The sequence below is a fragment of the Ambystoma mexicanum genome, chromosome 8, assembly GCF_040938575.1.
Source record: "Ambystoma mexicanum isolate Mex_15411 chromosome 8, UKY_AmexF1_1, whole genome shotgun sequence".
NCBI lineage: Eukaryota > Metazoa > Chordata > Amphibia > Caudata > Ambystomatidae > Ambystoma > Ambystoma mexicanum.
Window position 1 is genome coordinate 159,967,556 of NC_090929.1, and position 21,774 is coordinate 159,989,329.

The 21,774-nt window shown below is 48.9% G+C and overlaps 1 protein-coding gene across 10 annotated transcripts in view; it reads left to right on the forward strand.

Annotated features, from left to right (window-relative positions):
• The window catches only part of KCNT1 (potassium sodium-activated channel subfamily T member 1), a 2,308,650-nt gene that overhangs the window by 1,981,751 nt on the left and 305,125 nt on the right, over positions 1-21,774 (forward strand). For all 10 annotated transcript variants that reach the window (XM_069609538.1, XM_069609540.1, XM_069609539.1 and 7 more), the window contains one exon: positions 16,980-17,088. In XM_069609538.1, the coding sequence (XP_069465639.1) occupies positions 16,980-17,088 (109 nt within the window). The remainder of the gene's footprint in view (positions 1-16,979; positions 17,089-21,774) is intronic.

Here is a 21,774-nt window from a genome sequence, read left to right on the forward strand (position 1 = left end):
TTTGTGTGTGCTATGTGCTACTGACATGAGTGTTCATGTTTCTTTTGTTTGTGTTGCAGGTGATGACGCACTGGAGGCAGAGGATGAAGATGTCATCCCAGACACAGTGGCCAGTTCACATCACCAAACAGGCACCCACTGGTGCTCCAAGCCATCGTGTCCAGAGCAGACTCTTTATTTATTTATTTATTTGCATTTTTAAAGCGCTCACACAGCCCGTGGGCATCGAGGTGCTGTTACAGGAACATGAATCTCTTATTTGCTTAGTTATAACGCGCTTAATAACCGGAGGTTTCTAAGCGTGGACCCGGGATTCGAACCTGTGTTTCTTGTGTCATCTTGTTTCTAAGGTGAGCATGTTGCCGCTGAGTTATCCTCCCAGGAGTCAGGCTCTGATGGATCCTCTGACCACTATGTTGAGCCGGATCTGCATCATGACGTGTCATTGCCGGTAAGTGATCCTGCGTTAGATGACCTTCTGTCTGCGACACCTGCAGTAGGGGTCCAGGCGTGGTTGGAATGCCTGCCTGTGGTGGTTACACATGCAGGGTCACACTCTACACCAGTTGGCCATGTTCCTGGGGCATCAGGTCAATACAGGGATGCAGTCCTGCAGCCGCGGGTGGAACAAACCCAGAAAGGACCACGGCTCCTTGGGCCTGGGAGGTGTAGTGTCCGGCAACGCGGTGGCCATGCGCCACCGGGGTCAACTGAGTGGGAGCATGCCATTATTGCCATAGCACAGCAACAGGGGGGAGCAGTTGAGATGATGGCTCAAGGTTTGGAAAGTGTGGCCCATTCCATCCTCCCCCCTGAAAGGCAGGTGGAGCTCCAGCAGCAGGCTATGCGGTCCACGTGCCGCTCACTCAGGCTGAGCATGGCGGCCTCTGACAGGGCGCGCCGGGCTGAAATGGTGGCTCTGCATCAAGCACTTGCTGCTCAGGCAGAGGCACACCGTGAGGCCCTGAGGGTCAAACACCGATCCCTCTGATCTACTCTGGGTGCGCTCATGATGGACGAGAGTAGGAGGGCAGAAGACAGGGTGGCGCGGCTTGAAAGAACCATTTCAGCTGAACTCCATGCAAACCGGGAGGTGCTAGTTTGTCGTGTGAGGCCATGCAGGCAGAACTCCATCTTACACGTGAGTCCTTGCAGGAGGAAGCACGTGTGACACTTGAGGTAATGCATGCAGACCTACATGTCATTGCCATGCAGGACCTGGCTTACCAGACCTGCATACTTGCTGCCACTGAGGGGCAAGCCGCAGATAGGTATGGTCAGGCAACTGTGCCGCATCCACCTTCTGATTTCCATCCAGAGGGTGACAACGACAACCTATCTCCCACATAGGCTGGGCCGTGCAGGCGCTGAGCCCATTAAGTTATTTTTTTTAATCTCAACATCTACACATGTGGGTGTTGAGGTGCACCCTGTACCTCCCCCCCTCCTGGGTGCTCCCCCACCCCCCTGGGTCATATGTGGCCATTTTTGAATTTTCTTTTTTTCTTTTTTTCTGCAAATAATTTGTTATTCATGTGACAGTGTGGTGCTTTGTGGCATTTGAAGGCAACTACTGTGTGTTACAGCAGGGCCCATTCAGGCTTGTCTCGTGAATGTGTTTTGCTTGGGGTCCTAACACATATGCTACTCCTGCTTCCCCTTTCCATGGGCTCGCAAGGATGGCTTGGTGTGACCGCATCTTACACAGGGGCATTGGGCTTCCGTTATATCTGTGGCCAGCCTGCAGTCCTACTTGTGTGTACACCCCTAGTGGGTATTCCAGATGGCTTCTCCAATGCATGTCTGCACTTCATTTTGGTGAGTATTCTGTTGACTGTGCATTTCATGTAACTTTTAATTTTTTTATGACTTGACTGTCTATGTTCATGCACTTCCTGCTGTAGATGGTACCATGCACCCTTTGGCTGTGTAACACACACTGATGGTGGGAGGGGTCCGCATGCTGACAATGTTGCATTGGGACACTTGGCCTAAAGTGATTTTGATATGCCACATCAACGCTGCACGCTGAGTTATCCTTGTGACCACGTGTTTCATCGACCTCCAATTCCTTGCTTCCCCTGCTTTGGCCATCTTGCAGCCCTGCCTGGTGTTTTGTTGTACCGTTTGAAATATGGCCGCATTGCTTTTGACTAGACTGTCCTGTTTGTGGCCTGGCCCTGCTCCCCCCTCCCATTGGTTGCACTTGGCCCTTGAGACAATCCGGGCAACCAGGAGGCTGGAGCCAGCCACCACTACCAAAGGCCCACAACAGAGGCCCTGTATACCTCTGTCCATCACAGTACACCACCCTTCTGGGTCCCTTGATTGTTGCCCTGTCTCCCCTGCCCCTGCCTGTCTCCACCTGCCCCCCACCAGTCTCCCCCTGTCTCCCTTGCTCACTGCCAGTCTCCCTGTGTCTCCCCCCTTCACCGTCACACCCCCTCCCCTTCTGCACCCTCTTCTTTCCCTCTGCCCCCTGTGTGTGCTTTCTTTCCCTCTTTCCCCCTTCCTGCCTATACACCTTGACCCCCTCCTCCCTTCTCTCCTCCCTCTCCACCACCCTTTCACCTCCTCCTTGTCCTCTGTCTGTCTTTTTCTGGCACTACCCCAATTGCCGTCAGGCTGAGTGATACGTAGCCGCTTGTTCTTGGTGGACAGATCCCCCTCTGCCTCCGTCCATCCACGCCCCACCTTCACCTTTTTGAGTTTTATTTTGGCACTTAGTTTTATCATCAGTCCCTCCACCACTGATTACAGCTCGTATGTTCCCCCTTTCCCTTCTGTGTTTCTTCTCCCCCTCCCCAGCACTATCTTGATTATTCTTTGACCTTCCATTGTTTGTCACTTCTTTTGATACCCTCCTCACCTCTTCCCTCCTCTTCCCTCACCCCCCCTCCTTATGTGACTCCTTCACTGCAACTATTGCCGTCAGGCATAGCAATGCTGATGCTAGTTTTATTTTCCCACATTCCCTCACTAGACTCTCCCTTATTGTTACAAGCACTTGTACTATCTACTTTGATTTGATTGTTTTTTTTCACATTCTGGACTGGTTGAAGGACTTGTAGGAATGTACTGTTTTTCTCCCTTGTTTCCTCCCTCCTTGAGGCGCTTTGATGGACTTTGTGTTTAGGCCGTATATGGATTTACGATCAATCAATCAGTGATTGTTCACTTTCTGCCATTGTTGATGTGGGGTACTCTGTATATGATATGTTCTGCTGGTCAATGGCTGATCCTATGTTGGGTTTGATTTTGAGATGTCAGGGGATTGTTGTGGTTTTACACACAGGGGGGCGGGGGGTTCTTGAGTGCAATATTCACATGTGCTGTGTACAGGACACTGAGGCTCACTTCATTTCACATGCATGTATTTGATGCATGTCCCTACTGACACAAACACTTAGCCAACGCCCCTCCCCCACACCAACTACATTGACACCATGCACACACGTGCACCCAGATTGCCTTCTTGGGCATGCTGTGTCCCTACAATCCATTTTCACTTCCAATTCATTGATCGTGTACATGCATCACAGGGTACTATTTTGTTGATTGTACTTATTTTTCATGATGCTCAAGGGGTTTCCCCAATGCAATGCACACTCACTGTGCTGTTCGGTGAGCGGTGTGTTGCAGGGGACACACACGCAGCACACAGTGTTTGTAATGCCAATTTGCTATTGTCCAATGTGCATGGCAACAGGTAATCTGGCTGTTGTTGCTTGTACCACTGGCGGCATGCATTTGTCCCACAGTTTTCAGGGTGTGAGGTTTTGGTCAGTCATTTCCTCATATTCCATGTCAGGTGTGATTGTCTGGTACCTATTTACATTTCTCACGTGGCACTTCATGACGATTGTGTCATGTGTTGTGTATATGGTTTGATGTTTTGCCATTGCATACCATGGCATGGTGTGGCAGACGGGGGTCATGGGGGTTGGGAGGGTTTGGGTGGCATACCAGTACTTTCAGGACCTGTTTTGCAGGGGGGGTGGGATATGCACCATGCACCTTGCATGTGTTCCTTTTGGTCACACAGGATTGGTTGTGTTTAAGTAGCTAGGGATGCACACAATGTGGCACTTCCGTGGACACAATCTCAGGGTGATAAGGTTGTGACAATTAATTGTCCCTTTCTCATCATCGATTGTCACCTGTTATGTGCCAGGCCTGTGTGCACTCTGCGGGGGTTGGCGTTTAGGTGAAAAATGTGGCCACAAGCTGGGTACGGGCTGCCTCGCCATGTTCCCTTTCCCCTCCCATGTGCAGCACCTGTGCATGTGGTTGGGGATGTGGGGCCACCACCATGTCCACCGATACGCCCCGCCGTGTTGCAATGTTGTGCAGGACACATGCTGCCACAATGATCCTGCACACTACTGGGGGTGCATATAGTAGCTGTCTGCCAGAGCGGTCAAGGGAGCGGAAGCATGACTTGAGCACTCCGAATGTGTGCTCCACTATGGCCCTGGTTGCAATATGGGCTGCGTTGTATCTTACCTGGGGTGGTGTGGTGGAGTTCCCTATTGGTGTCATCATGTAGATGCTCAGATGGTAGGCATTGTCCCCTGTTAAGGTGATAATGGTTGTCATTAGTTGGGCTTGTGGATTTGTGTGTGTGACATGCATGCATGTGCACAGGCATTTGTACTCACCTATGAGCCATGTGTTGCCATGCTTCCCAGCTTCCAGGGCCTGCCTCAGGGCAGACATTCTGTATATGAAACTGTCATGGGTGGACCCTGGATAGTTTGCATAGACAGAGGTGATGATTCCCTTGGCATCGCATAGAACCTGCACGTTGATGGAATGCCAGTGCTTGCGGTTGAGGTAGATGTTTTCAGTGGCCCTAGGTGGACGTAGGGCCACATGGGTGCAATCTATGGCACCAAGCACTTTGGGGAAGTGTGCCACCCTGTAGAAGTCCTGGACCACGGCCTGCCTTTCTGTGCGTGTTCTGGGCATGTATATGTGCCTGCGGACCGAGGGCGCGCAGTGATGATTGCCAACACCTGGTGTAGGCAACGTGACTGCGTGGGCTGTGAGACGCACCCCACTATGGCAGTTGTCCGCTGAAATGAATCAGTGGACACAAAATGCAGTACATTGAGCACCTTCTACAAGGGGCTCAATGCTTGGGAGCACATGGTGGGTGATGTGAGTTCATCCTCCCACTCAGTGACCAGGTCTAGGAATATGAGGTGGAAACCGATACCTGCCATAGACCTCGTCATCAGGCATCCCAAAAAGGCTGGTCCTGGGCAAAAAAATGCGGGCCTGGCTATTCTCCTCCTGCAGTGTCCCACGATCATTGCTGCGAGAAATGGGACATTCATCGTAGCTGTATATGCTTGTTTGTTGTTTGCGCGCACTTTTATTCTGCGCACTTCCGCCTGCTTTCGTGTGGCAGACGTATTTGTGCGTGTGTGTGTGATTTGACGTGCGCAGGTTTTCCCTATTCCATTCCATGAATACGTGTTGTTCACTAGCGTGTGGGCGTTGCGTGTGTTTCCCAGCGGTACTTCCCACGTTACACCTACATTGTCACACGTTTTTCCCCATTCCCTGTGTTCCGCCCCATTTTTAGGTGTGTGTGTGAGAAGTTGTGCGCTTTCCCCGTTCCTGTCGCGCATGCGTTTGGAAAGTCGCAGTGACGTGTAAGGTAAGCACGGATTTGCCGCACATCCCGGGAAAAACATGCGCTGGGCCTTCCATGAATCGCACGCGTGCACTAGCTTTTTCACACTTGCGCCACAAATTTCGGCGCACAATTATTCCATGAATTACCCTCTTAAACTTGTAAAAAATTACGAAAACTGTCATCTACATTTTCTTTGGGTGGGTGTGGGGAGGGGTTGCCCGCAACACTCTCTCCCTTACCTATTTTTAACTATTCCCGACCACCAAACCCTTTATCTACCTTTTCCCTTCCCCCAAAAATGTGATGACCTTTTCGTGATTTTATACTCGTTGAAAAGACAGTCGTAAAAATGACTGTCAATTAAACGACGTTAAACCACGCAGCGCTAGCTGTGCATTAACAGCAAACGGTCACACAGACATAGGACTTCCTCCATTTCTGTTCGGCCTGTCTATGTTTAAGCCTCCGTGATTTTAAATCGTCATCAAGCCAAGGTTCTGCTTGGTGACCCCACTGATTGCACAGTTTTGGGGCAGTCAGGCATTCGGTAGTTGAAGAGAACACTTGGCAATGGGAAGATAGATCCACAGTCTGCAAAGCCTTGTCGCCGGGAGGGACCTTCTGCCCCACCTCAGCTGTGGTGACAGAGCTGCAATTCCATTTCCAAATATTAGGCTTAGAACAAGCTGCGGGCTTGGTCTCAGCAATAATGGAAAAAAGGTATTAAAAATGGGCTGACCATTCCAGCGCCAAAGCTGGATAAACAGCAACCAGCGCTTGAGAGGAAAAGACCAGATCACGTGTGTTCCCCATTTGATGGGTCGGCCCAGTAACATGTTGCTAAATGCCACCGAGATCCATCCGTGCAGACAGGAACTGCACAGTGCCTCCATCCTTGCCACCAGTGGCTCTCAGGTTAAAGTCGCCACCTAACACCAACTTACTATATTTAAGCTGGAGTTCGGCGGCAAGTTCAAGAAACACATCACAGACAGTTGAATCGAAGCGAGGGGGTCGAGAGATAACCAAAACATACCAATAAATAGAAGCTTTGACAGGAAGACGCACTAAGAGCGCTTCCATTTTAAGGTTATGGTCAAACGGCACTGCGCTGGCAGTTAAAGTAAATGTGTGGAACAGAGCAATGCCGCCGCCAGGATGAGAAGACACCCGGTCCATGCACATTTTATTATAGTTTGCTGCGAGGGTCTGCACCGCCACAGGGCCAGAGTGGTCACATAACCAAGTCTCCGTAATACAAGCAGTATCAGGAGAATAGTCGCAGAGACGGACCTATCACGCTAAAGGATGCGCAGCCAGAGAGCAAGCGTTGAAAAGTAAACGTGATAGGTTGCCAGAAGGAGCGCCTGGCTTACCGGCAACAGGACATAAAGAGACTCCAACGGCCAGACAGTATCTACAGGAGCTAAGTGAAGCAGTAGCTCATGGAAAACATCCAGAGGTGCCTTGGCAATCCGTGCAACCGGCAGGCCAAAAGCCCAAGGCCCGTCCGCAGCCTGGACGAGCACAGGCGGGTTTGACGTAGGTGCGCGCAAGTCCCATTCCCACTGCGCTTCGGGCCAAGTGTCTAATTTATACACATGGTATCACATGGGATCACAGTAACCGAATATGAACTAAAGGCTAATGTGGGCAAAGTAAAATAAAACACAAAAGCCAAACATAATAAAACAGCAAACCTGACTGTCATTAACCAGCCGTACCTGAAGTAATCCAAGCAGCAGGCATGCTGTCTCTCAGGGCCTGTCTTAGCGGCAGCAGCACCCTGGGTGAATTGGCACCCCCCCTCCCGCGCACCCCTGGTCAACAGGGGGCGGGGCAGGGTGTGGGGGCACGATGTGCCACATTTCTTTCTACCTCCTCGCTCCGGCGCCTCGCAGGGAGCAATTCTCTGGAATACCTCGCTCCTCTATCCGTGTGAGGAGGTAATAATTTGAATATTAAATGTGCCCCGCCGCTGCGGGCGTATTTAATAACAAAAGGGCGCCTGCCGTGCCTTCTCCCAATACATCAGCTTGGGGGAGCCCTTGAAAGACTCCCCCGAGCTGGCGTGGTGGGGGGGCTAAGAGGGCCCTGGGGGGGCATGGTGCACCGGCCAGTCACCTGCCCTGCCCTAAGGCCGGTGCTGCTGTCTCTAAAGAACTGTGAGTGAGTGTCGGGGCCCCCTCACTGTCCAAGAACAGTGAAGAGAGACTCCCACCGTGCAGGATGCATGCAGGAAGAAAAGAACGCCGCACGCTGCCAGGCACAAGACCCTAGGAGGTGGAGTGGGGAAGCCAGGCACCTTCCTTCTCGACAGTCCAGCCACAAGGAAAGCAAGAAAATTAAAGTAACAAAATAAATTAAATAAACATGAACATGGACACAAAATTAAAAGAGGCGTCCAGTCACTCACTGACTCGCACAGCGTGCCAATAAAAGGGAATAAAATATGAGCTAAAGATAAAAGTTGGTAAAGTAAAATAAAACTCAAAAGCTAGATATAATAAAACAACAAACGCGACTGAACTTGAACCAGCCGTACCGGACTACGATAGCTAGGCAGAATGGGAGCTGCCTGTAGTCCAACACATCTGGAGAGCTAGGCCTGGTAAACAGAGCTGTAGTCTTACCGCATCTGGAGAGCTAGGCCTGGTAAACAGAGCTGTAGTCTTACCGCATCTGGAGAGCTAGGCCTGGTAAACAGAGCTGTGTCTAACGCATCTGGAGAGCTAGGCCTGCTAAACGGAGCTGTAGTCTAACGCATCTGGAGGGCTAGGCCTGGTAAACAGAGCTATGTCTAATGCACCTGGAGAGCTAGGCCTGGTAAACAGAGCTGTGCCTATGGTAAACAGAGCTGTGTCTAACGCATCTGGAGAGCTAGGCCTGATAAACAGAGCTGTGTCTAACGCATCCGGATGGCTAGGCCTGGTAAACAGAGCTATGTCTAACACACCTGGAGAGCTAGGCCTGGTAAACAAAGCTGTGCCTATGGTAAACAGAGCTGTGTCTAACGCTTCCGGAGCACTAGGCCTGGTAAACAGAGCTGTAGTCTAACGCATCTGGAGAGCTAGGCCTGGTAAACGGATCTGTAATCTAAAGCATCTGGAGAGCTAGGCCTGATAAACAGAGCTGTGTCTAACGCATCTGAAGAGCTAGGCCTGGTAAACAGAGCTGTATTCTAACGCATCTGGAGAGCTAGGCCTGGTAAACAGAGCTGTAGTCTAACACATCTGGAGAGCTAGGCCTGGTAAACAGAGCTGTAGTCTTACCGCATCTGGAGAGCTAGGCCTGGTAAACAGAGCTGTAGTCTAACGCATCTCGAGAGCTAGTCCTGCTAAACAGAGTTGTAGTCTAATGCACCTGGAGAGCTAGTCCTGCTAAACAGAGCGGTAGTCTAACGCATCTGGAGAGCTAGGCCTGGTAAACAGAGCTGTGGTCTTACCGCATCTGGAGTGCTAGGCCTGGTAAACAGAGATGTAGTTTAACGCATCTGGAGAGCTAGGCCTGGTAAACAGAGCTGTAGTCTAATGCATCTGGAGTGCTAGGCTTGGTAAACAGAGCTGTAGTCTAACGCATCTGGAGAGCTAGGCCTGGTAAACAGAGCTGTAGTCTAACGCATTTGGAGAGCTAGGCCTGGTAAACAGAGCTGTAGTCTTACCGCATCTGAAGAGCTAGGCCTGGTAAACAGAGCTGTAGTCTAACGCATCTGGAGAGCTAGGCCTGCTAAACGGAGCTGTAGTCTAACGCACCTGGAGAGCTAGGCCTGGTAAACAGAGCTGTGCCTATGGTAAACAGAGCTGTGTCTAACGCTTCTGGAGCGCTAGGCCTTGTAAACAGAGCAGTAGTCTAAATCATCTGGAGGTCTATGCGTGGTAAGTAGGAGCCATGGGTATAATTGTTCCCTATTGTAAATTGTTCCACTGGAATCTGAGAGGTTGCAACCAGTTTTGTGATTATTTTCTCCCAAAACACTAACATCTAATCCGTAAGGGTAATTATCTGGGATCAGGGTGTGCAAAAGCGAAATGACTCAACATTTGCTTCACTGTGAATCGCCTAGCACTTTGTCCATGACAGAAATATGAGTGTTACCAATAACGATTGATTTATAGAGAACGTGTTGCATGCAACAAAAAAAAAAACATTTATTTGTATGGCCATAAAAAAAGACATTTACAATTTTTTTTTACAAAAGTGAATGCATTCACGTTAATACCTTGCCATTAGCTAATTTAAATTAGCCAGAAAACTCACAAACTCACTATGTGACTAAATTACACGTTTTTTCTTCCGATTTTGCTACTTGCTAAACGAAGAAAATGTTTGCCTGCCATGCCCTACCAAATGTAATGTGCCGATATGGCCACGGGTGGCAGCTGAGAGCCTTCTACGGGGCCAGTAAATTGGTGCCAATGCTGGTGACGTTATGCATGTAGGCTGAGACGTTTACCGAGGTTGGGACGTTTATAGCAAGCCAGTGCTGGTGATTGGGCCGGCTCTGACCAAATGCGAGATCAGGCACCAGATGTGTAGCTGGATCACGGGATCCGGCCAGAGTCAGCAAGGGGCAGGCGAGACAGAGTGCCCGCGAGCAAACTGTAACTTCACCAGAGGAACTACGGTCCTTAGCCACAACCCGGTTTATTTATTTATTTATGCAATGTTTGGCGGATACCTGTATCCGCCAAACATTGCATATCCGCCAAACATTTCATGAATAAATAACGACACCATCGACATTCAAACTATCACACACGATGCAACCACCTAACTGCTTTCAGATGGGAGCTGCAGGATCGTGCCGGGTGTGGTTAAAGTATAAGAAAACATTGCTTATGGCGAACAGAAATCACCCTGTTTGAATTGTACCCAAGGGGGAGTTTAAAAAAATATGGAATGCAAATTGTGCATTTTAAAAGAATATTTACCCAGCAACACTGCTCAAAGCTATTATTCGCATAGGGAAGTAGCTCATCACCAGTGCCATGGAAGTGGTTTAAAGTGGAATTGATATATAGTTTGGAAAAGAAGCAGCATGAAAGAAATAGGGCCCTTTAAAACTATTATTTTGGACATTTCCTTTGATCAGAGGTCAACTGCCAGCTCTGCCCCCTAAATCCCGCCCCCTCTGGCACTGCTTCCCCCCCCCAACTCCACCCCCACCCCGCCCTTGTTTGGATCCCCCACCATTCTTTTTCCATTTCCGCCACTGTAGCAAGGGTAGGATTTAAATGAGACAGGGGAGGGGAATCTAGTTAATTCATTCTAAAAATCTCAGTCTGCATGGCTGGAGGAAGACGCATTGCTAATGTGGCTTCGCCTCTCCGTTAAACCGTGTAGGCATCTCGGCCGTGTAGGCATCTCGGAGCTCATGCCTTCCGCAGTTCTGCTGACCTAAGTCCTGTTTACTGGTCCAACAGCATTTTAAGAGCCCTACTGCAGGCAACAGCACCTTCCTACAAACGACTTCCAATCTTTTGAGCGCATCTGCCTTGTGATGTTGTAAAACATCTGCCCATCTGGCTGCAAGCAGCCACACTGAATGCGAGGTGCTTTGTCAAACACTTGCTAAGCTACGACATCATGCTTGACTAAGAACACCACAGATTTGCAAATATTAAGAATGACTTGAAAGGCACAATATCCAGGGACCTGGCATTACTTTGGTGTCGGCAGTAGAAGGTTTGCTACCCCAATATTGTTGCTTCAGAACCCCTGTGATTTATTCAAACTGGAGTGATATTTCAGTAGGAAAGTTCATCGTAAACTACAAAGATCTTTCTTTCCTTCTTTTCTTTCTTTCTTTCTTTCTTTCTTTCTTTCTTTCTTTCTTTCTTTCTTTCTTTCTTTCTTTCTTTCCTTCTTTCCTTCTTCCTTTCTTTCTTTCTTTCTTTCTTTCTTTCTTTCTTCCTCTCTTTCTTTCCATCCTTTTCTCTTTCTTTCTTTCTTTCTTTCTTTCTTTCTTTCTTTCTTTCTTTCTTTCTTTCTTTCTTTCTTTCTTTCTTTCTTTCTTTCTTTCTTTCTTTCCTTGTTTCTTTCCTTCTTCCTTTCTTTCCTTCTTTCTTTCTTTGTTCCTTCCCCCTTCCTCACATCCTCCTCCCTTAAGTCCTCCCTTTTTATTTATTCACCCCACCTTCATATCTTCTCTCTCCTTACATTCGTTCCCTCTCATTTCTTCCTAACCTTAATTTCTTCCTCTTGCCTTCCTTTCTTCCTTTCACGTACCTTTCGTCCTACCCCTCTCTCCCTCCTTCCCTTTTTTCTATCTCATGTCTTCCTCCCCTTCATTTCTTCCTCCCTCTCCTTCCTTTAACTCTCCCTTCCTTCCCCTCTCCTTTTTTCCCACTTCTCTTTGGCATCTCATAATGCTGAATATCCAATGAGTAGTGAAGTTGACTGTTGTTGAGGGCGATCCCCCTGAAGCCATTGTGTGGCCATGGGCTTGTTGTGGGCGTGATAAGGAGTCCCAGGGAGGGCCACACGTGGGGCAGGAGTCTGGCCAGGGAACCTTAGGTTCCAGGTGGTTTCATGATGAGATGGTGTGAGGCAGCAGAGTTCCCAACCTTCCTACAGGAAAGGGTGGGTCACTGAGAAAGGTATTCGCATGGTGATGCAGAGCCCCGTGCTACATATCTGTATTCATTGCATCGCCTCCTGGAATCCCTTCCCCACCTCTACTCTCCTTGCCTTGCCTTTTCTGATTCCCCTCTTGCTCTCAATTTTCCACTCTCTCTCCTTCGCTCTGCCTTTTTTCTTCCCTCACTTGTACAGTCTTCAATCTTCATTCAAGATTGGTGTGCCGCCAATGATCTTTGTCTGAATGCCAGCAAGACGGAGATCCTCCTCTTCGGCACACCTTCACCATCCTTTCCCCTCACTTTCTGGCCGGCCCCCGTTGGCCCTCCTCCTACCCCCACCTGTGAGGCTAAGAACCTCGGGGTCATCTTTGACTCCACCCTTTCCTTCTCCACCCACATCTCAGAGGTCTCTAAAAAGTCACATTTCCTACTGCACCTCCTCAGAGGTACTCTGAATTTCCTCTCCTTCCCCCAGAAGCACATGGTATCCCAAGCTCTGGTTCTCGCTAGCTTGGACTATTGTAACAGCATCTTTCTAAATCTACCTGCCTCTGCTCTCCGCCCTCTGCAACTAATCCGCAACAGGACTGCAAGACCTGCCCTTGGCCTCAAGCCCTGGGATCGTATCTCTCCAGCTCTGAAATCTCTCCATTGGCTCCCAGTGGATGCAAGGATTACATTCAAAACCCTCTGCATGTCCACAAGGCTTTCTGGGGCCTGGGTCCAAAATACCTTCAGCTATCCCTCCACAAATACCTCCCCTCTCGAGCTCTTCGCTCTTCGCTCCTCTACCTCCAACTCCCTCAGGGTCAGTTGTTTTTCAAAGAAACGAGCTGGGGGTAGATTTCTGTCTTCGGCTGGGGCCTCCCTCTGGAACAGCCTCCCTGCCACTCTAAAACTTGAGGAGAACCATCTCCAGTTCCGGAAGCACCTCAAGACCTTCCTCTTTTCTTCTGCCTTCGCTCCCTCTCTCCCCTGCTGATATGTTCTCTCTTGGCACCGTGCACCTAGCCACCCTCTGTCCTTTGGGCCCAGGTACCTGCTCAGCCTGCCACCCTCCCACACTGCCTCCGGGCCACCCCTTGCACTGGGGTCTGTATCTACCCATACAGCCCCCCCTTTTCTTTCTGCGCTTATCAGACCTACCCTGTCTGCTTCTTTAAACGTAGCACTTGCCAATTGCTGGCTGCACTACCACTGTGTGTTGCTTTTATTATTTATTTATTGTTATTTATCTGTTTCTCCTCTGCTTTGCACTTTCCACTTCTCCCCCTTCCATGCAGTTTTCCCCTCCCCCTCTCCCATGCACTTGCACGTCCTCAATGTCACTGGGCCTAGTAAGAACTCTGTTTTGTTCTTGCCTTGTTGCGCTCTGAAACACTTGTGTACGAGCGCGATAGAAATAAAATATCAATATCAATACAGTCTCCAATCCCGCACCTTCAGCCTCACCTGTCCCCTGCCACCTCTAATCCCTTCCTTTACTTATCCTTCCGTTTTTCCTGCCTTTCTTCCAATTTCCCTTCACTCTTTCCTCCACTCCTCTTCTAATTTTCTTTTCTCTTTTCTCCTTTCTTACCACTCCCACACACTCTGGCTCACTTTCCTCTTCCTCTCCTTTAACTCCTGTCTATCTGACCTGTTCTCCTTCTGCTCACCCTTTCATCCATTCTCTTATAATTCCATCCCTCTTGCTCGTTCTTGACCCTCCTTCTCACTCTCCCATTCTCTCTTTATCTTGGCCTTCCACTCCCTTTTGCTCTCCCACCCTCCCATGGAGTTCAACTCTGTTCAGTAATGCTTTATTGCCATTACTCATAGAGTGTTACTATTCGCAAAGCGCTTAGAAGTGAGAGGAATCTGGTTTGAAACACTACACAAGAACATAGATGAACACACTTCATTATAATTATTTTTAGGCTTTAACATCATATTCAGTTAAAGATTTGAAAAAAATGACTTTGTATTAATGACTAATTCTAGAAAATGGTGGGTTTCGAGGTTACTGATTTAAACTGTAAGCAAGACATTGGAGGTCATTACGACCTTGGCGGTAGGGGGTTAACGGGCCCGGTAGAGCTGCCGGCCCGTTAACCCCCTACCGCCACATTACGAGGTTTGCTTGTGGGACCCGGAAAGGACGCCTTGTTTTACCAGGCGTCCTTAGCGGGTCCCGAGAGCAGCCCAGCATGCTAACAACGGGCTTGTCATAAACGGGCCCGTTGTTAGCATGCTCCCCATTCCCATTGAGCCATATGGGGGCTTGAACGGGAATGGGGATGGGTTCCTGGAATGGGGAAATACCGGGCCCTCCGAGGTCAAAATGGCCCGGTATTTCCCCATTCCAGGGACCCGGACCCGGTACCCGGAATGGGGGCGGCATGGCAACCTCCAAGGTCGTAATGAACTCCATTGTGTGTGTCAGATGCAGGCTCCATCTCAGCCCCCGTTCCAGACTTGCCTTCCTTATCTCCATAAATGCAAGCATTGCACCTGTGCTATATCTTTTGCCTCCCAATTCCAAACATGTATGTGGCCGGTGGGTTCTCTTTCCCTAATTTCATTATCAAGCATTAATCACCATCTCAGGAGAATAAGATGCCATAAAATGGTGGCAAGAGCTGCTCGGTCCTGGTCTTAAATAATGTGCTACCTGTAAGCAGCTGCTCTCACATAACAATCATGTTGCCATGGCCCACTGCTGCCTTCCCCGAGGGCTTCCCTACATTGCCCTGAAATCTACATAGCTTATGGCTGGTGGTATATTTTCACCGCAGGTTATCAATGTCCACTTAGAGTTTCTGCCAACTTTTTTATGCAATTGGCTGCAAGAAAAACTGCTTGTATTTGCTACTGGAAGTACTGCAATATCAGATGGGGTAACTGACAACACCAAATGCGACACATTGACCAGGTGGTGGAACTCAATGGCGACGGGTTGTAATTGATCACTGGACGTATCTTAACCAAAATGAGGCCCTTTATGACCTGCTCAGTTTGATTGCCAATGACGTTGTAGTGTGAGGCCCCGGGAGAGAGGGTGAAGAAAGGTCATAGGTGCCTTTTTGCATTATTTGGTAGCATGGCAAAGCCCAATCCTTGATCTGCACACTAGGTTAATTTATGGGATGAGATGCCATCGCACAATTTAAGTGTCAATAACACCCTCTCTCCAGGTCATTCTGGAAACACACTCCTTTCATTGCTATGGTGTGTCGAGGGACACACTCTTTTTCGGTGGTGCAGCACTTTCCCAAGCAGCATAAAGGTACACTGAGTTCTTGTAAGGGTATCAACATGTCTGCTTCCTGTGTACCCTTTTAGCCATAGGCCCTCATTATAAGAGAGCCGGTCTGGAAAAAAAGGGGCGGTACCTTTTCTGGACCGGCAAACTATAAATCTGCCGGTAGGGGCAGTGAACTACCGGCAGGCCTGACCGGCAGATTGTTCACTGAATCACCGGCACCGTTACTAACGGTGCCGGTGCTTCAATGGTCCCACTTCCATGGAGTCCTATAGGACTTCATGGGAACTTACCGTTCTTCCGCCGCCTGCAATCTCCTGGTATTACCGGAATATCAAGCGGTGGAAACGGTAAGCCGAGGATGCCTGTAGGTCGCAGGTGCAAGCAGCGGCCTACCGGCAACCTCGTAATGAGGGCAATAGGCTTTTATTTCATTGTATTTATTGTGCAGTCAGTGTGTAATTTCTTACTGTGGAAGGTAATGCAGAGAAACATATGGGGGCCCTGTACAGGGGGGGCTATCACAATAGTGGTGGATGTATTTATATTGGAAGCACCAGGTGATATTGTTGTGGTAAAGTGGGGTATGCTGGGGGTAAAGAGAAGAACAGACATAAATAAGATTTACAATGAGCCTGAGCATGAGGTTCTTATACATATGTAGAACAGTAAATATGTTGGATGGTCTGGGGTCAGTTAGTAAACTGTATTGGGGGTTTGGGGTAACAGGTGGAGTTTATGTTTGCTCTTGAATATCTCCACTGCTGGGCGAGCTTTGATATCATTCGTGTGGGCCGTAGAGTGGAGAGTGTCTAGTAATGCAATTGAGCGAAAGAGAGAGGCGGCACATGGAGTGCGGGGTGATGGGGAAGGCAGAAAAGTTGTTGAGAGAGGAGGATCCAAGGAGGATCCAAGAGTGGGTGAGAAAGAGAAGGGAGAGATGTAGTTAGCGAGGTAGAGCGGGCAAGACCATGGATAGATTTGTGGATGAGTTTGGTATGCTCCTTACACTGAGGAAGGTCCTTCGATTCCCTACAACTTTAAGGCTGCATTCGCCCTTCACAGATTCCATGCTTTCGGCTCTTGTGTTCAAGAATGCTAATGTGCTTGCAGTATGATTCCAAAATGTCAGAAAAGTGTTTAGGCCACAGTAACAATTGCATGTTCATCAGACAGTCTGGGCTCCTCAAGCATCACCGCTGTTGATCAGTCGTCTAGTTAATGATGTAAGGGATAAGGTGGAGAAGTCATGTGGCATTGTAAAAGTAACCTGTGCAGACATAATAGACCTTGTCCCGAAGAGCCTGTTAATGCTGCTTTCATCAGCCTTTTGGGCTGGCCCCCTGGGCTCTTCTTCAATAACTGCTGAAGACAAAGCTGGAAAACCTCTGAAGAGCAGATAACCAATTCCAGGAAACATGTAAAGAAAAGCAAAAGTGCAATCCATGTCTCCAGGCTCTGAATCATTGTGAGTGTGTTTTGCTCACCTGCTGCTTCTGAATTGCAGATCATGTGGTGTGCGAAGAGGAGTTTAAATACGCCATGCTGGCGCTGAACTGCGTCTGTCCCGCAACATCAACCCTAATCACTCTCCTGGTCCATACCTCCCGGGGACAGTGAGTATGCTCTGACAATCCCTTTTCCAGCTTCTATTCTGTTTGTGAATGTACAGATTTTGCATTGAGTTGGGGATGTTTGGGTTCCTCTGATGATGAAAGTATTCCATCCATTATAGGCAGAGATCTTCGTCCTGCCGAGTCATAAGTCCTTGTAATTGGGGGGAGACCATGCAGTACGTGATGTAAAATGTTGGGGCGGCGGCAAGTTGTGAGGTGATTGTTCGAGAGATGATCATGTTTTATGTCTTTGGAAAAACCTAATTATCACAAGTACCTGCTTGGCATCAACTCTGCCCCCTTTGTTGCTGTGTTATACCTCATAGATTTCAATACTATCAACTTGCAAACTGATAGAGTGGTTTCAAGTACTTCAAATGTCCGTTGTTTCTGTACATGTAACACATAGTTCATCTGCTCTTCCGGAAGCACCTGAATGAATAAATAGAGTGGCTCTGAAAATGCAATGAACCTCAAGGCACTTCCTGGTTCCGCTTAATGCGAAATCACTCTCTCTTTGAATTCCTACTACTCCGCTATTAACAATCCCTGGTTTTGCCGACACTACCTCACTGAATGCATTTTACTGGGCTCTCCTTCACAAACTCTCCACTTCTCGAATATTCAAATCCTATCAATCTCCCAGCCCCGCCGCACCCCTCTACCTCCTCCCGCATTCACTCCTTTTACCAAGTGGTCGCATTGAACCGGAATGCCCTTCACCTGGTCATCAAAGCCATCTTTTCAGTGGAACTCTTCAAAACAAGTCCCAAAATCCATCAGCTAGCAATAGAAGGACCGCCCCCAAACCATTCCATCCTCCCAGCCAAGCTAACCACCTCTCCAGCATTCTGCCATCATACTGCTCCATGAGATTTCCCAATGATCTCTGCTTCAATGCCAGCAAGGCTGAGATCCTTCCTGTTGGGACTCCAGCTGCCTCTTTCTTCCCTTCGCTCTGACCATCTTCTGACCATTTTCTAGCCAAGCTAACCACCTCTCCAGCATTCAGCCATCATACTGCTCCATGAGATTTCCCAATGATCTCTGCTTCAATGCCAGCAAGGCTAAGATCCTTCCTGTTGGGACTCCTGCTGCCTCTTTCTTCCCCTCGCTCTGACCATCTTCTGACCATTTTCTAGCCAAGCTAACCACCTCTCCAGCATTCTGCCATCATACTGCTCCATGAGATTTCCCAATGATCTCTGCTTCAATGCCAGCAAGGCTGAGATCCTTCCTGTTGGGACTCCTGCTGCCTCTTTCTTCCCCTCGCTCTGACCATCTTCTGACCATTTTCTAGCCAAGCTAACCACCTCTCCAGCATTCTGCCATCATACTGCTCCATGAGATTTCCCAATGATCTCTGCTTCAATGCCAGCAAGGCTGAGATCCTTCCTGTTGGGACTCCAGCTGCCTCTTTCTTCCCTTCGCTCTGACCATCTTCTGACCATTTTCTAGCCAAGCTAACCACCTCTCCAGCATTCAGCCATCATACTGCTCCATGAGATTTCCCAAGGATCTCTGCTTCAATGCCAGCAAGGCTGAGATCCTTCCTGTTGGGACTCCTGCTGCCTCTTTCTTCCCCTCGCTCTGACCATTTTCTGACCATTTTCTAGCCAAGCTAACCACCTCTCCAGCATTCTGCCATCAGACTACTCCATAAGAATTCCCAATGATCTCTGCTTCAACGCCAGCAAGGCTGAGATCCTTTTTATTGGGACTCATGCTCCTTCTTTCTTTGCTTCACTCTGACCATCATCCACGGGCTCTCCATCTTCTCCTTCATCGGAAGCCAGATACCTTGGAGTCATCTTCAACTCCTCTCTCTGCTTCATCCCTCACATTCAGGACCTTGCCAAGAAGTCTCACTTTCAACTCCACCTCCTCAAAGGAATGGGCGCTCAATGTCTCTAGGGGTCTGGTTCTCTCGAGGCTAGACTACTGAAATAGCCTTTTCCTTAATCTACCTGCTTCGTTTCTACGACCCCTCCAGCTAATCCAGAACAGGGCTGCAAGACTTATCTTTGGCCTCAAGCCAGGGACGGCATCTCTCCAGACCTAAAGACTCTCCACTGGCTCCCGGTTCCTGCAAGATCAAATTCAAATCCCTCTGCATCACCCACAAGGCTCTCTGGGACCGGGGACCATTCTATCTCAACCTGCTCTCACTAAATACACTCCCTCCAGATCTTTACGTTCCTTCGGCACCAATTTTCTGCGTGTCAAATGCTTCACTAAACAGTGATCTGGTGGCCGATCTCTTTCCTTGGCAGGCTCCCTCCTATGGAACAGCCTTGCGCTTCCTCTTCGTCTTGAGCCGGATCTCCTCAAATTCGCTCCTCGAGACTTTCCCTTTCACCTCCTCCTTCCCGTCATCCCTCCTCTGCTAAAACTCCACAGTTGCTGAGATTGGTGACCAGCGCCTTTATGTGTCCGCTTGGGCCCTGGCCTCCCATACCCAATCGCCTTCAGCCTCTGCCCACTCCCAGCACTTGCCTTGGCACCCACTGGCTCATGCCACCATAGGCCTGCGGTTATTTATTTATATGCAGTTGACCACACTCACCTATGCACTTATAGCTGCTCACTCCTTAGCATTTCCCTCCTGGTACACCTGCACATATCCCCCAACCCCTCATTCCTTCTCTCTCTCTCTGCACTTGCACATTCTGAATGCTCACAAGGCCTAGTAGGCCTGCCTCTATCTTTCACTGTTTCTGGATTTTCATTCGCATGTCCCCTCCATGTTGCCCTGTGGGCACTTTGAAACACAATTTTCATGTTGTATTAGTGCCTTACAAATGCATAATAAATAAATAAATAAATAAATATGTCAATATTGGCCTCTGGCTCCCAATGTTAAAGGCATTATAATGTCCTACTGTACTTGTCCCTGCGTTATGTGCCTATACATACCCATTTACCACCCAGTATATGTTATGCAATACAACAATGCTCTTATGTAAAGGCATCTTAAACTAGGGCTTCCTTTGCTCTCTGTTATTACCTACTTTGTAAGTCATTTCTGTTCGAAATGTCACTATTTTCTTAGTACCCGACGGGAAGGGGTGGCGGCCTGCCAGCCAATGGGGAGGCTCAGAACGCGGGCGTTACCAGACGGTACTCCCGTTGCCCTGAGCCTCCTCAGGGCTGGCGCCCACCATCTCCTCTCGCTGGGGAATGAAGTAAGTCTTCCCCTTCCCCCAAACCCCATCCACAGAATTCACTTGTCTCCCTCCCACCCCCACTTACCTTCTTTTCTTTCCATTTCGGGAATGGACACGCTGGCAACACTTGTGTCCCCAACGCATCCGCTCCCGATCTGCGACAGGCCGTCATGGAAAGGAAGAAGGGACTATAGGAAGAAGGAACTACATGTAGTTCCTTCTCCTGTTTCCATGGCGGACATTTTTTTTGTTTACTTTTTTCAATCTTTTTCAATGGCCGCAATGGACAGGGATCCCCCGGCGGGCAATATTGGGAATTTTTTTTGTTGCTGTTTTGAAACGTTTCCGAACAGAAATAAAATGTTTTTAGTTTCCTGGTCTTATGGGCGAGGGGGGTGTGCTGGCCTCCCAGCCAATAGGGATGCTCAGAACTCTGGCTTCGCTCAGGCCTGTAACTATGGGCCCTGGGCATTACCTGAAATGGTAATGCCCCCCTGCTCAGTGCCCATTGCTTAAGTAAATACAAATGGTATAGATAGAATGGAATCTGGCAGTGGACTGAGATTTCTTTTTATTGCTTGATTTGTGATTTAAATGTGGATCCTCATAAAAGGCAAAGTCCACTGCCAAAGTCCTGAAAGTACTAACTGTGCACCTTCTCGCAAGCTGCAGCATTGTCCCAAGATCTGGAGAAGGTTTTTTGTCAGGTTAGGAAAGAACGCATCCTGTTATCCACAGCAACTTTGACGAGTGGTCTTATGAGATGTGGCAGGAGTTGGGCGTGGGTCCACGGTCCAGCCACAAAGACAGTAGAGCAGAGGCAGAGCACAACACAAAAGACACTGGCCCTCATTACGACCCTGGCGGAGAGGGGTTTACGCCACCGTAATCTACGGTGGCGTAATTAACGCCTTCCCCACTCCCATTATACCCTATGGGGCAAAAATGGGAATGGGGAAGGGTAAATGGGGATTGGGGACTAACCGCCCCGCCAAGGTCGGAATGGGGCGGTAAGTCCGCCAACCCCCATGGCGGAGTTGGCAGCTCCCATGGACCTCCGCCAGGGTCGTAATGAGGCCCACTGCATAGAAGAGTGTCTCTGTAAAAGCTCAGACCAGGCCCCCTCCCTTACAGAGCACTCTGGGAGTCTGATTGCAAACAAGCAATACTCATTTCGGAAAAGGCACACGTTGCATTTTAGAGTTAGTAACTGAAAACGTGTGCGGCCTATCATTTAAAATACATAGCGCGTATTGGCGGTGCTGCTCAGAGTAAAATGGTGTCAACAACATACTAAAGCAAATACACTCACAGGGACACACACGCACACTTTTTATTTTAGGGAGCGAATTGCAATGTGGTGATACCCTGATGTCGACAACAGGCAAAGCAATAAACACAGCTTGCAGAGCCGTTGTATCTCTCTTGCTGCCCCGCTCAATGCGTCACCCGATGTGGTGCATTTTACAATCTATCTCACTGCATTCACACTATTCACTTAGACTGGAACATTGTTAAC